We start from the raw sequence: 15,148 nt of genomic DNA on the forward strand, positions 1-15,148 counted from the left end.
AGCACCTCCCCCATCTGAGCCTCAGTTTCTCATTTGTCAGAAGGCATCATAATCCCCGCCTTCCAGGTTGGGCACTCAGGAGACATCTGTGGAATGAGTGCAATGATGAGAGCAAAGTGGGGTGGAAAGTTTATGTTTTCGTAAACTTCGGGCCTCATTTCACCGGGGGGTTCAGTTCCCTTCTTAGGAGAGCCTTTGCCGGGAGCTGCAGTTATTATGGTGAGTGCTAACCCTTCCCCTCCTGCTTCGGACACGTGCTTGAAGGAGCAGTTCGTGCACGCGTTCCTCCCTGTGTGCATTCGTTCCCTCCTTCGGTGGGTCTTTGTGGCTTGCCTGCTGCTCGCGGGGCAGAGATAAGAGCATTGCCAGTGACGTTGCTCTGAGAAGGAAGTAACGTTAGCCATTAGCAAGTCCTCTCTTGTGTTTTCTTTGTCTTTTGGATCAGCTCCAGCTGCTTTCCCTGGGGAGACCGGCCGTCCCTGAAGGCCTAGCGGGCAGGGCTGACCAGAGAGAGATTGTCCTTCTGGTGAGCAAGGCCAGTGCGGTTTGCACCCGAGTGGGCAGGGCCCTGCACACGGTAGGGGCTCAGTGATAGGACGAAGGGAATGCTGACTAGAAAATTCCTCGGAAGCCTCTTCCTTGGCCAGTGTCCTGCTCGGCCCCCGCCCCCAGCATCCTGCAGATTTGGTCAGGTTGGTTAGACTATTGGTTCTGTGTAGCAGCCAGGTTCACAGTTTTACCTGGTTTTGGACCTGGGAGTTTTAGCCGCGGTCATCTCATTATTGCTCGCCACAGAACAAGTTGTGTAGCCTCTCCAGGCCGTGGCTGCCTCACCTGTGACTCTGGCTGGTCTGAGATCTGGACACTCAGGACAGTGTCGTCACCACATCTGCAGCCCCACAGGACGGCGCCTTATTCTGGGCCCGCTGGCTCTGACCAGAAGTTGGGGTGGGGAGCCCCTCAGGACTGGGCCATGCTGGGAGAGCCCTGTGGGCCCAGGGGGTGCACGCAGTCCCCTCGATGAGGGTCCCGCTGGCCGTGCTCCAGGGGAGAGGGGTAATAAGGGGCAACTTCCACTTACCATCGGTATAAATCCCACAATCAGGAAAATTGCTTCAATTGCTAAAAAACACCGGTGGGAAAGTCCATTTATTTTTCATTTTTCTTGTGCACTTGCCACCCTCACGCATGAATCACTGTCGGTATGTAGATTAAATTTATACCCTCGTTATCTTTCATGTCTCTGGGGCTCTGGTGTCAACTAGGTTTCTGGTTACGGAAAGCCACAGCCTGCATTGTAGTGGGGAGAGGATGTGGCCCTGCCTGTGGGCGGGGCCGCTGCAGGGTCTCCACTCTGTTCTGGAGTCTGCTCAGCCCTCCTCCCACCCCCCCCAACCCCCCACCCCACCCCCGGTCTCCACCCCGTTACTCGGCCACAAAATAGGACTTGCTTTTCGGAACACTCTAGTTCTTCTCTGGAGCTGCTTCTGCTCCAGCCTTTGCAGCAAAGGATTTGGATGCTTGGGTTTTGGTGGTTTATTTGGGAGGGTTTTGCAGTGAGCAGGATTGTTTCATTTTGAACACCTGCTTTGTGAATTGGCCTGGACTGGATAGCAAACTACAGGCAATTTGAAAACACACTCTAGTAACACATATACAGGCTTCCTTACACACACACACACACACACACACACACACACACACACACACACACACACACACACACCAGCTGGGCCTGCCTGCCTTCCTCTCTAATACAGGCGGCATGGTTAGACAGCAGCTGTGGAAGCAGTCTGGGAGGTTCAGAACCATCTAGGACTGACAGTAGACTTTGTTCTCCATTCTCAGATTTAGCCATCTCCTTGCATAATCTCTAAAATCATGGTTCTTTATTCACTGATTTATTTTTCAACAAACTTGATCTCTACTTTTCTGAGTCCTGGACTTGAAATCTGGTGAAACCCTTGAAACCCTTTGAAAATGTGTTGAAAGTCCAGGCCCCCCCTCCTGATGCACAGTTTTGAAAAAACTCAGGGGTAGTTGACAGAGCCCGTCCTGAGCTCCGGGCTGAGAAACCCTGCTCTAAAGAGGCCTGCTCCCATGCATGCCACCGTCCTCACAAAACCGAGGGGCACTCCAGGAGTTCAGAAGCCTGGGGTCCTTCCGAGCCAAACAGCTCAGGCCCTCACACCCCGACACCCTCCTCAGATCTCGTCTCAGAAGAGCAGTCCCTGGGGCCACGCTCCTGGCTCTTTCGGGGTTACCCATCTAGACTTAGAGAACCCCACTTCTCTCTGTGACCCCATGCCCCCGGGACGGGGCTGAAGCCGCAGCTTCAGGCCCCTGCAGCCCCCGGCAGGTATCATTACTGCACAAGAGACCCATCATTCTGCATTAATCTGGGATTCATCATGATAGCCATGACCATAATTAATTTATTTGGTATTAATGGGGATGAAATATGTACTGTCCTTTCAGGGGAAATCAGGCTGCCTATAAGCATTAGTTAAAAGGACCATTAAAATCAAACCTTCCCCAGATCCATTAGGCAAAGTCTTTCATCCTGAAGAAGATAAAGTTCTGCTGTGTGAAATGTCATGAATAATTAGGTTGATTGCTGTTTTAAACTCTGCCCCTTCCTCCCCAACCCTCCCACCTCCCTCCTGCAGCAGAGCCCCCCACGCACCTCCGCCTCATCGTCACATCTGCACTGGCCCCCAATTCCCCTCTGGCCTCTACGACCACTGGCGTGGCTCTGTGTGTATGGCCAGGACAGGGAACGGGGCTTAAATGACCCAGCTGGACTATAGTTGCAATGAGTCTACTTCTCTTCTTTTCCCAATCTTGGGCCTGGGTGGTGGGCACCTTCCTCTTGCCTCGGTGCTGCTCCAGAAAGGGATTGATGGGAAGAGGTCTGAGGTAGCATTTTTCAAACTGAGGTCTGCAGGCCCCGCACCTCGAATGGTGGCAGGGGTATAAAACGCAGATTCCCGGGCTCACATCTCAGGGGCTGTGCGTGGGAAGGGGACGGAGTCTGCTACAGAGGATTTGGTGTCTGCCAGATGGAGGGGAGAGGCAGGAGAGAGAACCCATCGTGAGAGGCCCGCTCTGCGGCCGAAGTGTGATTTCTCCGGAGCCCCGTGTGGACCCTGGCGTGTGGCGTGTCCCAGCCACACGGGCCTCTCCCGTGGGGAGCACGGGAAGAGGCGTTTCACCTGATGCTTTATGCACATGGGTGCACACAGTTGCCCCGTGGGGCTGGTCCTCTAGGCCTCACCGTCAAGCTGAAGAAATCAGGAGGCAGAGGGCGAAGCTGCCTGCTCAGTGGGACCTGGAAAATCCTACAGCCCTGGGTGAACTGACGAGCTGTTAATCGGACAGTTGGGTCGCCCAGGGGTGGAGGCCCATGGACCCCCCCGCAGTGGTGGGGTGGGGGAGGGACAGATGAAAAGTGCGCGCAAAGCCAGACCCCGCCTCCCTGCCGTGCGCTCTAATCTTTTCACACCACGCTGCCCTTACAGGCGCTTCGGCACGAAATGCACGGCCTGCCAGCAGGGCATCCCCCCGACCCAGGTGGTCAGGAAGGCGCAGGACTTCGTCTACCACCTGCACTGCTTCGCCTGCATCATCTGTAACCGGCAGCTGGCCACGGGGGACGAGTTCTACCTCATGGAGGACGGACGGCTGGTGTGCAAGGAGGACTACGAGACGGCCAAGCAGAACGGTAATCAGCGCGGCCCCTCCCCCCGGCCTCCGTGCCGGCCGTGCCCCCTGTCCTGCCTGAGTCCGGGCTGCCCACCCCTCGGAGCCCTGCTCGCCCCCTGCCTCCTCTAGAACCTTCCCAGATGCCTGCAGGGAGGGGGAACCCCCAGCCCCCAGCCCTTGGCCCTCGCTGCTCCACTGAAGCGTCAACCGGTTTCCGGCCGCTGAGCGCCTGCCTGTCTCGCGCGCCAGCACGTTGGCTGGGGAGCAGTTGAGGACCTCGTGCCTATCATCTCGAGGCCTCTCGCTTGGGGCGGGGCTGGGAGGGTGCTCCGTCTACAGTGGAGCTGCGCATCAGTGTCACATATCGGGGTGCACATTTACCTCTCCACCTCAGAGGCTTCGGCCAACAGGAGCCCTGGCACTGGCCTAGGTCACCCGTGGAACGGGTCAGCTCGGTTTTCAGTTAACTGTATTGTGTTTCCCCTCTCAGACTGTGGGCTTCTCGAGGGCAGGGACTTAGGGGTGACGACTCTTGTGTCTCCCAAGCCCCTCATATGGGAGCAGATGCTCAGCCAGTCTCCTCGTTCAGGGAGACCCAACCATCTCAACCATCTGCTCCCATGCACCCCGCCACCCTTCCCTGGCCGCCTCAGGGCCCTGTGCACGGTCTGCACAGAAGCTCGCAGCACAGGCGGAGGCTGATGTCGGGCCCCAGCCTTTAGTAACCACCCTGGAAAGCCTGCCTTCACAGGGGCGGCCTGGGCAGCAGCGGCTCCTGCCCTCCAAGGCCTTGCTCCTGGGCAGCCCTAGGTCTTTGCTGGGCCTTCCCAGGGCCTAGAGAGGGCTCGGACCCCACCCCCAAATCCCCAGCGCTCCACGCAGGGAAGCCAAGCCTGACTCCGCACCTCCTGCAGCCTCACCTCAGGCTTCTCACTCACGGCTGTGCCCTCCACCTGAATATGGCATTTGGCCAAAGTCAACCTGGGAATCTCAGGTGCACAAACTCGTGAAACATCCAAGGTCATTTGCCTTTGACTAGAGTTTATTTCGACTCAGGGTGTTACTGCGGAACACTTTTGTTGATGGCTCTGGACTTGATGAAAAAACAAAGGAACGACAATTTCATGTATCTCCTTCCAGGTCTTTCCTCGGTCCCCACATATATATTGTATAGATACGATCAATGCATGGAGAAATTAGTCTTTTGCTAACGAATGCAGTTCAAGGGTTTGTGTTGGTGAGGCCGCGGGAACCGAGCTCAGGCTGGGAGGGACTGCGGGGCAGGGCCTCCTCTCTCTTCTGCCCCCACCCCCAGAGTTCTGGCGTTTGACATGGACCGCCCTTCAGTCTCTTCTCCTCTTTCTGGGGCCTCTGCAAACCTGCTCCCAGGCTCTTTGCCTTAATGTATTAATCTGCTCTGGCCCCTTAAAACTCACTTGGTGCAGTTACTTTGGAGTCACTTATGGTGTCACAGAAGATTAGGGATAAACCCTCAGCGCAGATGGACTCAGAGAGCCCAAGCTGCCTGTGCAACTCTGATGCCCTTCACCAGAGACCCCAAGGATGCAGGCCACCCCCAGGGCCAGTGGCTGCTTCTCGCAGTCAGAGGCCTCCTTTAGACCCTGAGCACGTGCAGCCCGGCGTCCACTGCTGCTGTGGATGGGTCGAGAGAAAGGGGAGACCAGCTGGGGAGGCAAGAATGACCCAGTGGGGCTAACGCTCTTATCGAGGATGCTTTGCCTCGCAGCAGACCTCTGTAGGATGGTGGAAAGACACCGAATTTGGCCTCAGAGGTTGGTGGGCATCTCTGCCGGGTCATGCACTAACTTGGGGGTTCCCCCGGCAAGTTGTGTACCTGGTTGAGCCTCGGCATCTCAGCTCCATAGGGGTGGGTCAGAGCGCCTGTCACATAGGGCTGTGTCCTGAGGTTTCCAGAGGCTGACACTTGTGGAATGGGACGTTCCACGAGGGAGAGACCAACGTGGAAAAGAAATGCAAACAGTAGGTGAGATCTGTTGTAGGTTTGCCAGCAGCTGGGGCTTACACAGTGTTTCTGGTCCGTTCCTCCTGCCTCTGACTGTCAGTGAGGCAGCGGCCATTCCATCCCTTGAAATCTGGGTGCTCCTTGGTGCAGCAGGGGCCTTGGTCTGCTGTGGGGCATTTGGCTCTCTCTTTTTATGTTTTAATTCCTCCCTTGCTAATCTAAACCCTCTTTCAGGCTTAGGTTCCCTCGCTGGTGCTACCCAAAAGACTGAATATCAGCTATTTGTATCTTGGTGTGAATGACTTTGTTCATTTGCTAGTCTCCCTGGATATTTGCATTTTCAGTATAATGAGGTGGCATTTTATGCCAGGGACAACTGCTAGGAGACCCTGCATAATTCAAAACTAACATATTTTAAGACTAATTTTCCCATAGGAATTAATGTAAAAAGTCGAGGGGCGGGCATGTATCCTGGGAGCACATAAATCCATAACCAGTGAAGTGTATCTTTGCCTTAATGCTACTTTTTATTTTCTCAGCACTATCTCGGTCTCTCCCGGATGCTCTCTCCTAAATTAACAGCCTAGGGTATCATGGTCTTGCTTGGCCTTCCTCATAGCATTTTATCACGTTTAACTTCCGTACCAAAGTTATTGATTTTCGGGTACATTTCTCAGCACGAGCACTGCCACCGCTACTTAATGAATACTTGGATGATATTGTTATAGGATATAAAAAAGATTTTAAATTATAATAACAGTGAATGTTAAAATAACAGCATAATAGTCCCCATAATCACAAGAAGAAAGTTCCGCGTACGTAGCCAGGCATGCGGAACCAAGGGTCCACCAGCCCAGGATGACAGCGGTTTGTCCAGTGGCGCTGCCATCTGGCCGTGGTGAGAACAATCTCTACTGCACTAGGCCAACCTATTTTGAAATTAAGCAATTCTCGATGAATTGAAAACATTTTGGGTGGTTTTATCATTTCAAATTTTGTTCGTAAAGACCGTATGGATACTTTTAAAGTGCACTGTTTCGTATTTGCATCAAGTTCTGTCGTGCTCTTATCTCTGTAAATACGGGCAGACGGGAGTGATTCCTAACGACAGAATTTAAAGAATTTTGGAGGTTTTCCTCAGTGCGTGTGCCTCAGTGGCTCTGGAATCCTTCCTCCTGGTCCTGCGTCCAGGACCCCAGGGAGGGACTTGAGTGGTGGGCTTTGAGGATGACAGTGCTCTGCTGGGGAAGAAAACAGCCCAAGGAGGAGAGAGGACTGGGGGCCTTGTCCCCCCTCCGCTGTGTGCACAATCGATCGTAGTGTGAGCCTGGGCTTACTGTCATTAAGGATGACTTAATCCTACAACGTGCCACCCATCCAGGCTTCAGAGGGGCGAGGGGACTTGCCCACGTCACTCACTCAATGAGAATGGTGAACCCAGGTCTTCTGACTCCAAGAGAAACCTTTTAGAATTGTTGTGAGGCTCATAGGCACATAAAGCTCTTAGATCAACACCAGGCACACAGTAAACACTTAATAAACATTAGCTATTTTTATTGTGGTTCCTAAGAGAGGGTTTTCTTGGGTGGAAAGGAAGAAAGGCAGGAAGATAGGCATGGAGCAGACCCCCTTCAAAGTACACATGTGGGAGGGGCACAAAGAACCCAGAGGGCCAGACGCAGCTGCCCATTCCCTCTTGCTTGACTTCGGGGGTGCTAGGCAGAGAACGGAAGTAAGACTAAGTGCTGGGAGAGGAGCAAACCGCTTACACCCAGTGCCTCTCTCTGTGCCTGACTCTGACTGAGAATAAACAGCCTTTGACCCACAGGAACTTGATGCTCAAAATCCACTGAAGACAGTCAGCATGTTGTCCTGAACACTCTTCAGACCAGTGTTTTTCCAAAAATTTTGACTATGATCTACAGTAAGAGACTCATTTTATGTTTCAACTCAGCACACATATTCATACAGCAAGCACTGATCGAGTTTCATGAGACAATACTTGCTCTCATCGGCCTCGTCCATCCCATCCCAACCCATCCCATCTCACTCCATCCCGTCCCATTTTATTTCCTCTCTTAGTTTGCGATCAACTAAATTGACTTCACACTAGTGGGCTCTGACCCATAATTTATGAACACTGCTTAGGTGAAGGGTGAATGTACAGGTCACCCCCGCTATGAGCCCAGGGCTGTGGAAAGGCAGCGAAGCCGTGGGTGGGACCTGGGGGAACGGACCATCCTGATGGGAGGAGGGGCAGGCCTCTGGGGCAGCCCAGAGCACAGACTTCATTCTGACTCCTTCACCTTTGCAGCCTTGGCAGTAACTCACATGGTTGGCCAGTCAGAGTGTTTGTCATGATGGGGAAACGCATGGAATGGTACACCTTCAGTCTGAGGAAAGCCCCTGTGTGGCTGGGCTGGCAGGGGAGAGGCAGGGAGCTGAGGCAAGGAGGACATGGTCCTCACTTTTCAGTGACTCAGAGGGCCTGTGGGCTCCCTGGGGTTTGGGACCACGCCCCTTTGGTATTCTCCCATTTTCCCACACTCTTGCCCATAGCAGGCAATAGGAGGAAGGCGGGTTGAGACCCAGCTGCTTCAGATGGGCTGGACCCAGTAAGAAGTGGTTTTCATTGCAGATGACTCAGAGGCCGGAGCTAAGCGACCCCGGACCACCATCACGGCGAAGCAGCTGGAGACATTGAAGAACGCCTACAAGAACTCCCCTAAGCCTGCCCGGCACGTGAGGGAGCAGCTGTCCTCGGAGACAGGCCTGGACATGAGGGTCGTACAGGTGAGACACCAGCCACCCTGGCCCCCGGGCCTCCTTTGCTGACCGGGGATCCCAGGCCCGGCGCCACCCAGGCCGGTCCTGGGGCAGGGGTGGAGGCTGTCCTGCGGGTCCCTGCATCTGTGCCCTCCACGTGAGGGAGGCTTCGGGAGTGGTAACCGTGGCACCTCATCAACGGTGTCACTGATCCCCTGGGGGAGTTGGGCTCAGGGCCACAAGCCCCGGAAATTTGCTGAATCAGAGATAGGTTCCTGAGGCCCAGGCAGGGGGAGTGGTGGGCACGTCCCATTCCTTGCCCTGAGCTCTGTTGAGGCTTCGGTCTTTGTCTTTTGTCTCGGGGGCCCTGGGGGCTTTGGGTTCGTGGTGGACGCCCCCCGAGACTGTCCCTTGTGCTTGTGTGGCAGGTTTGGTTTCAGAACAGAAGGGCCAAGGAAAAGCGGCTGAAGAAGGACGCGGGGCGGCACCGCTGGGGGCAGTTCTATAAGAGCGTCAAGAGGAGCCGGGGAGGCAGCAAACAGGAGAAGGAGAGCTCGGCAGAGGACTGTGGGGTTAGTGACAGTGAGCTGAGCTTCCGAGGTGAGCAGGGCTGCCGGGGTGAGGCCCAGGCCCTAGGAGAGGCCCCTGGGAAACTCATCCCCGATGCTCACGAGGGGTCTTTCTGGACGCCTGGCCACCTCCCTCCCGAACACAGCCCTCCCTGCAACTTGGGGTAAAGGGCAGGGGGGAAAGGGTAGTGGCCCTTCCAGAGGGGACAGGGCAGAGGAAACCAGAGCTCTGCTGCGGACACATGGAAGCCGGGTTCCCAGGCCCATGGGCCCCAAGGCCTCCCCTCCTTGCCTGCGGCCCGGGGCTCCCTCACCAGCCCACGCAGCTGTGCAGGACAGCTGTGTCTCTGCCTGCACCCTGAGCCCCCCCTCCTGCACTTCTCCCCTCGGTCGGGGCACTGGCCTCCCTCCCGTGACCCTCTAGAGTGAGCCCCCTCCTCTCCTGGCGGTGGGAGGATGTGCTGAACGGGCCCTTTGCCCCCGGAAGTCAGTACTGTGAGTGCACGTGAGGTGGGGACCGGCCTCATTCTGAAATCCCTTCCCCCACCGCTCCTGTCATCCGGTCCAGCGCACGCGCTTTGCTGCATGTGCTATATTCAAATTTGTGCGTCAGCAAAGTTGCAAATGGCTGCATGTTTTGGATCCTTCGGTTGTTTGCAGATAGCCATAACGGTTCTCATGCAATGAGTCCTCAAAGGTGGAAGGTCTTCTGTTGTGGGGCGAAGGGAAGAGTCCTGAGCTGGGGGATCAGAAATCTGGCTTCCGGTTATGGCTCTGTCAAACGGATTCACTTCTCTCGAGCCTCAGTTTCCCCATCTGTAAATGGGGAAATAACCACATCCTTGCCCACCTCACAGTGTTCTTGGGGATCCACGAACACAACTGACTGTGAATGTGTTTGGGGAAAGCTCAGCACATTTTCACACTTGGAAGACACGACCATCCCCTTTAGGGAGCCTGTGGCTCCCACAGAGGGCCCTGGTCGCACGGGATGACAGGTGTAGGCAAAAGGCCAGGTAATGGCCGTTTTACAGTGGAGCTGAGCCTTCAACCCCTGCCCCCTCTAAAGGGCATGACTCCCCTCCCCCTCTTCATTTTTATGGGTGGGGTGAGGGACAGCCTAGGGCAGGTCGTCAGAAGGGATGGGTGTTGAAGTCCACTCTGGGGTGGCCTTGGTAGGAATGGATGCACAGGCCCAGGTGGGAATAGAAAGGAAGTCTGTGGGGCAGCAGATGGCATGAGCTGCCCGCCAGGACCGTGATGTCCTGAGAGGACTGTAGCCCAGCCCAGAGGTCTGCCCGTGGGGCCCTGGGGAGGGTTCAAGGGCCCTATGCTCACCTTCCAGGCCTCTTGGCGGGGGAGGGGGAAAGCCACTTAATCTCCTCTAAGCTGCTGAAATCAATGTCTGGAACATACAGGATTGTTAAGTCTTGTTTCATAGCTCCTTTCTGTTGGGTGCAGGTGGGTCCCCAGACATATCATTGGTCTCTCCAGGTAATTATATAATCTTCTTTTTCTTAAGACTAAAATTGCTCACCTCGGTTGGAGAGAGGAATTCTTCCGGGTGGCAAAGGTTCCATTAGATCCCCTTAATGAAATTCTTCGTAAAACAAGAAGGTCATTTGCCTTAATCAGTCCAATACTTTGTCCCCAGTGAAGAGCTTATTGGTACACAGAGAAACCAAGTACTTTAATATTGAACCTCTTTCCCAGGTAGACCAGAAGGCTTTTGTACACATGTCTTAGAGAGGTCCTCAGCCCCCCTGACCGCATGGACCTGCTTGTTTCCCAACTAACTGAACCAAGCACTTTTCTCAGCTTGAAAACTTTCAGATGAAATCTTGTTAGTACAGAGTTTCTTCCGTTTGTGATGTGGAGAACGTATGACCCACCAAACCTCAGGCGTTCGTATTCCTCAGTGTAGCCATCTTCATACCTGAGCACACATGGGACCAACAAACTCACCAAACATTTGTCCAGCCTTCTGGGACCTGGGCGTTTGGTCTCTGCAGGTGTGGGTTCTGTTTTTTCCCCTTGACGTGGGTCAGTCTCTGGATGCCAGGCTGACGTGTTGGCGTCTGGCTCATGCTTGGGCTTCTTTCCTGGTCGTGTGTATTCCTAGGTTGTGAAGAACAGGGGACCACCGGAGTCCTGGCGGCTGACAATAAATCTCCGTTCTTTTGTCCACAGAGGATCAAATTCTCTCAGAACTTGGCCACACCAATAGGATTTATGGCAACGTGGGGGACGTTACAGGCGGACAGTTAATGAATGGGAGCTTCTCCATGGACGGGACAGGACAATCCTATCAGGACTTGAGGGATGGGAGCCCCTATGGAATCCCCCAGTCTCCATCCTCCATCTCGTCCCTGCCATCCCACGCTCCTTTGCTCAATGGGCTGGATTACACGGTGGACAGTAATTTGGGCATCATTGCGCATGCAGGGCAGGGAGTAAGCCAGACGCTGAGAGCCATGGCTGGGGGACCCACCTCTGACATCTCCACAGGAAGCAGTGTAGGCTATCCCGACTTTCCAACTAGCCCAGCCTCTTGGCTCGATGAAATGGATCCTCCTCCTTTTTAAGCACCTCTCCTCCCCACCCTACCCATCCTCTGGCTTGACAGAATATCTTCAAGGATCAAAAGAGACTTGCCTTTTAAGGATCAAAAGCGCGCCAATGTGAATTTCCATTATTTTCAATGGAAGTCCTCTGCCGATCCCGGGGAGGTCGCGGGACCCCACTAGGGCTTGTTTTCCTGGGAAGTGGTGGGAGAGCAGCCTCGTCTCAGAACACAGCACAGGGCCACAGAGCCCAGAGCGCTAGGGTGCTGGCTTGTTGGCTCCTCCCCCGCCCTGCTTACAGGCTTTGGCTGCACAGTGCTTGGTTGACGGCATGACTGTGTCAGGCCACCTTGCTCTTTGGGAACTCTGCTCCAACTGGAGTGTCTCATCATGCCCCCCCGAACCACTGCTCTCACCAGAACCGAGATTTCTGAGGTAGAGGCATCACGGCCCTTGAGTATTGATAAAAGTGATTTCTGGACCACCTTTATTGAACCCTAATTTTCAAAATAAAAAGTCACTTATTAAAGGTCAGTGGAAAACTTTGATGGCCAGAGTTCGATGTTGAAAACATGCTCCCTCCTACTTTTTTTTTTGCTGCGAAAAATATGACTTCTTCCCTACCCAGAAATACATGCCGGAGACCATTTGGTCAGTTTTGGTTTTTACGAAATCCCATCTATATCACTGAATCCCTGACGGCAAGAAGTGCTTTTCATTGCAGGTGACTCTGAGGCTGGAGCTGAGTGGCCCTGGACCATCACAGCGACTGCATGACAAGTCCCCCTGGTACACAATGTGCCTTTTCAATTTGCCTGTATTATTTATTCCACAAGACAGGCTGTGGGTTCCAAAATGATCAAAGCTAAAATATGGAGAGAACAGAACGACAATCAGTGAAAACATTTGTAGACGTTTGGATTCCAAAGTGCAGTCTGTTTAGCCAAGTCAGCAGATGCCAGTCTCCCAGAGTTCTCATCCGGTAGGGCGAAATGACATTGTGTCTCTTTTGAGGGACTTGGTTTAGATGAGCTTGTAACTCCACCCGCCCCCGCTCACCTGCAGCCAACCCTCCTCAGCCCTTTAAAAATGTGAGCTTTCTCTGCTGTGCTAGTTGACTCAATTGGAGGACGGTCTTGGCCTCTTCCGAGCACTAGCAATGCTTCTTGGCCTATCTTGGTTGGGAGGAATCATTTAGGGAGCAGCCCTAATATTGTCCAGAGGGTTCCAAATGGTCCTTGGCTGCATCCCTCTGGGTTGCTGGCTGGACTCATGCCAGGCCCTGGGTTGCTCCAGTTCTGCACTCAGAAAGGCAGAGCTCTCCAGCCAGTGGCAGTGCAGAGACTCTCAGCTTGCGGGTCTGCAGTAGCCCATCACCAAGCCTGAGGCAAGGGCAAGGGCAACCCCTGCTTTATGAGCTGCTGTCTCTCTGCAACAGACTGCACTTCTACAGGAAATACCGCTGCGAATGGTGCTACAAGTCCCTCTTTATGCCACACATCTGTCCATCAGGAAGCTCTCCATGTGCATACTGGATATAGCCAGGTGGAATTTATTCCAGTCCCCTTGGGAAATGGTGGTTTGCTTCTCCTGGCCTCCCATTCTCTTAAACAAGATCAGCAGAGTGGGTAAGGGTAAGATGGTATTGCCTTTCTTTCACAGCAAGTGATGGGGCCAAAGCACCTAAGGACCCTTCCTTCCGGGAATGGTTTTGAGGACCGCAAAGATTTAGGCGTAAGGTAGGCAGACTAAAGGAAGAGATAAACACTTCCTTTTTTGGATGCTTCATCTTTTGTAAACTCCTTTCCAGGACTAAACTACGGTCAGTGAAGCTTCTTTAAAATATATGGTCAGTAAATTCCTGGGTCAGCCTTCAGGCCATCTTTGTTCTCTGATCAATTTTGTAGTGTACCCTTATTTTTTGATGTGCTCGATTGTTGTGATTTTTTGCTTGGGGAGTCTGCAAATGTCGGCCCTCTGCCGGAGGTTCCAGGTGCAGGGATGATGGTGTATTAAGCCTGGCCAATTCTGTGCTATGGGGAATTCCCCAATAATGTGACTATTCGGGGTGGGGATGGAGACACAAACACAAGGTAACAAGTCGTGTGTCCATCTTTCTGGAGGACAGCTTCTTAAGCTCACTGTTCTGAGCAGGCTGCTTACAAAACACAGGAGAAAGACTGCTGGGTTAAAACCAGTTAAAAACCGCCCCACCCAGACCACTGTCTCAGCTTGATTACTTGGAGTAGTATCTCATGGCGCTTCGTATTTTTGGCGAAGCGTCAGAGGCGCTTCGTATTTTTGGCGAGTGCAGTACCATGAGAGCAGGCTCTTTAAGGGGGAACATCCCCCTGTGTAGCACTGCTTTTGGAGACCAGATGAAATCGACCAGTTTTTGTTTTTTAGATGGGTTAATCGTGCTCACTCCCTATTCACTGGCAGGAGAAATGGGAGGCCTTCCTCATTCATCCAATAACAGGAGTCTCTCGAGGAACCCAGTCAATAGTGCAGGTGACGTCATGATGTCGGGAGGAGCTCCTTTGGTTTGGTGGGGTTGGCTAGCTGGGAGAGCTCTTGAGTGAGCCCTGGTCAGAAAGCCAGGAGAGCTGGATTTAAGTTCCCCAGGGCCACCTCGCCAGAGAGCAGCAAACACTGGTGCTGCATTTAGAAGCACAGTCACAATCGGTCTCAGATTTTAAGTGGATCTCCTGGCAAGTGGGATTAGTGTTATGCATGGGCTGGTGCCACCAATGAGCCGCAGGCCAAGACGGTTCCTTGGCTTTTCTGAGGCTCAGGGATGGAGAAGAACAGAACTACCCTGAGATTCGGGTCCAGGCACTCCTCTATCGCTCAGTAGTCTGTTATTGATGTATAAGGTGTTACACGGAAGCTCTTTTCCCCTTTGCGAAATGACACGGATGAATTTTAAAAACAAGATGAGACCTTCTGGAGGCGTTGACAATACTTGGACCTGTCTTTGGCTCTAGGAGAGCTGTTTACTAGCAACTGTTATCTGCAGTGCTTGGCTGATGGACCCGAGGGTAGGAGGCTTCTGAATCCAGGAGCAAATGAATAATATTTAAAAAAAAAACAACAAAAAACAAGCCCAAGTTTCCAATGGTAACTGATATAAGCAAAAACGGGATCTGTGGGGCTATGGAAGAATCTATATTTGCTGAAAAGTAGTAAGACCGTGGAGGAAATACCAAATGCAAAGGCTAAGCTGGCCACTGGGTAAATCGCATTGTGGGGAAGCCTGGATCCCGGCCCTTTCAGGGACTTGCTGTGCACCCTGAGGCCAACTCTTTTCTGTCCTTGTGTTTCCTCTTTCTTGCCTCATCTGACAGTTATAAATATAAAATGAAAATCAACTACCACATTGATAACATTACTCCTGCAAACTAATACCATGAAACACCAGGAAAAGAGGATAAAATTAAGACAGAAGAAAAGCATTTAGCAGTGTCTTTCAATAAGGTGTTTTTTTTGTTTGTTTGTTTGTTTTTGGCCAATGTAAAACATGAAATCTGGTAAGATCCCTGGGGGCCATTAGATCTTCA

General features: G+C 53.0%; 1 protein-coding gene across 1 annotated transcript in view; it reads left to right on the forward strand.

Moving 5' to 3' along the window:
• The window catches only part of LHX4 (LIM homeobox 4), a 42,768-nt gene extending 31,159 nt beyond the window's left edge, over positions 1 to 11,609 (forward strand). The window contains exons 3-6 of the mRNA XM_032650704.1: positions 3,522 to 3,724; positions 8,328 to 8,482; positions 8,884 to 9,055; positions 11,215 to 11,609. Of these exons, the coding sequence (XP_032506595.1) occupies positions 3,522 to 3,724; positions 8,328 to 8,482; positions 8,884 to 9,055; positions 11,215 to 11,609 (925 nt within the window). The remainder of the gene's footprint in view (positions 1 to 3,521; positions 3,725 to 8,327; positions 8,483 to 8,883; positions 9,056 to 11,214) is intronic.
• The last annotated feature ends 3,539 nt before the right edge of the window (positions 11,610 to 15,148 follow it).

Source organism: Phocoena sinus, chromosome 1 (genome assembly GCF_008692025.1).
Source record: "Phocoena sinus isolate mPhoSin1 chromosome 1, mPhoSin1.pri, whole genome shotgun sequence".
Taxonomy (NCBI): Eukaryota; Metazoa; Chordata; class Mammalia; order Artiodactyla; family Phocoenidae; genus Phocoena; species Phocoena sinus.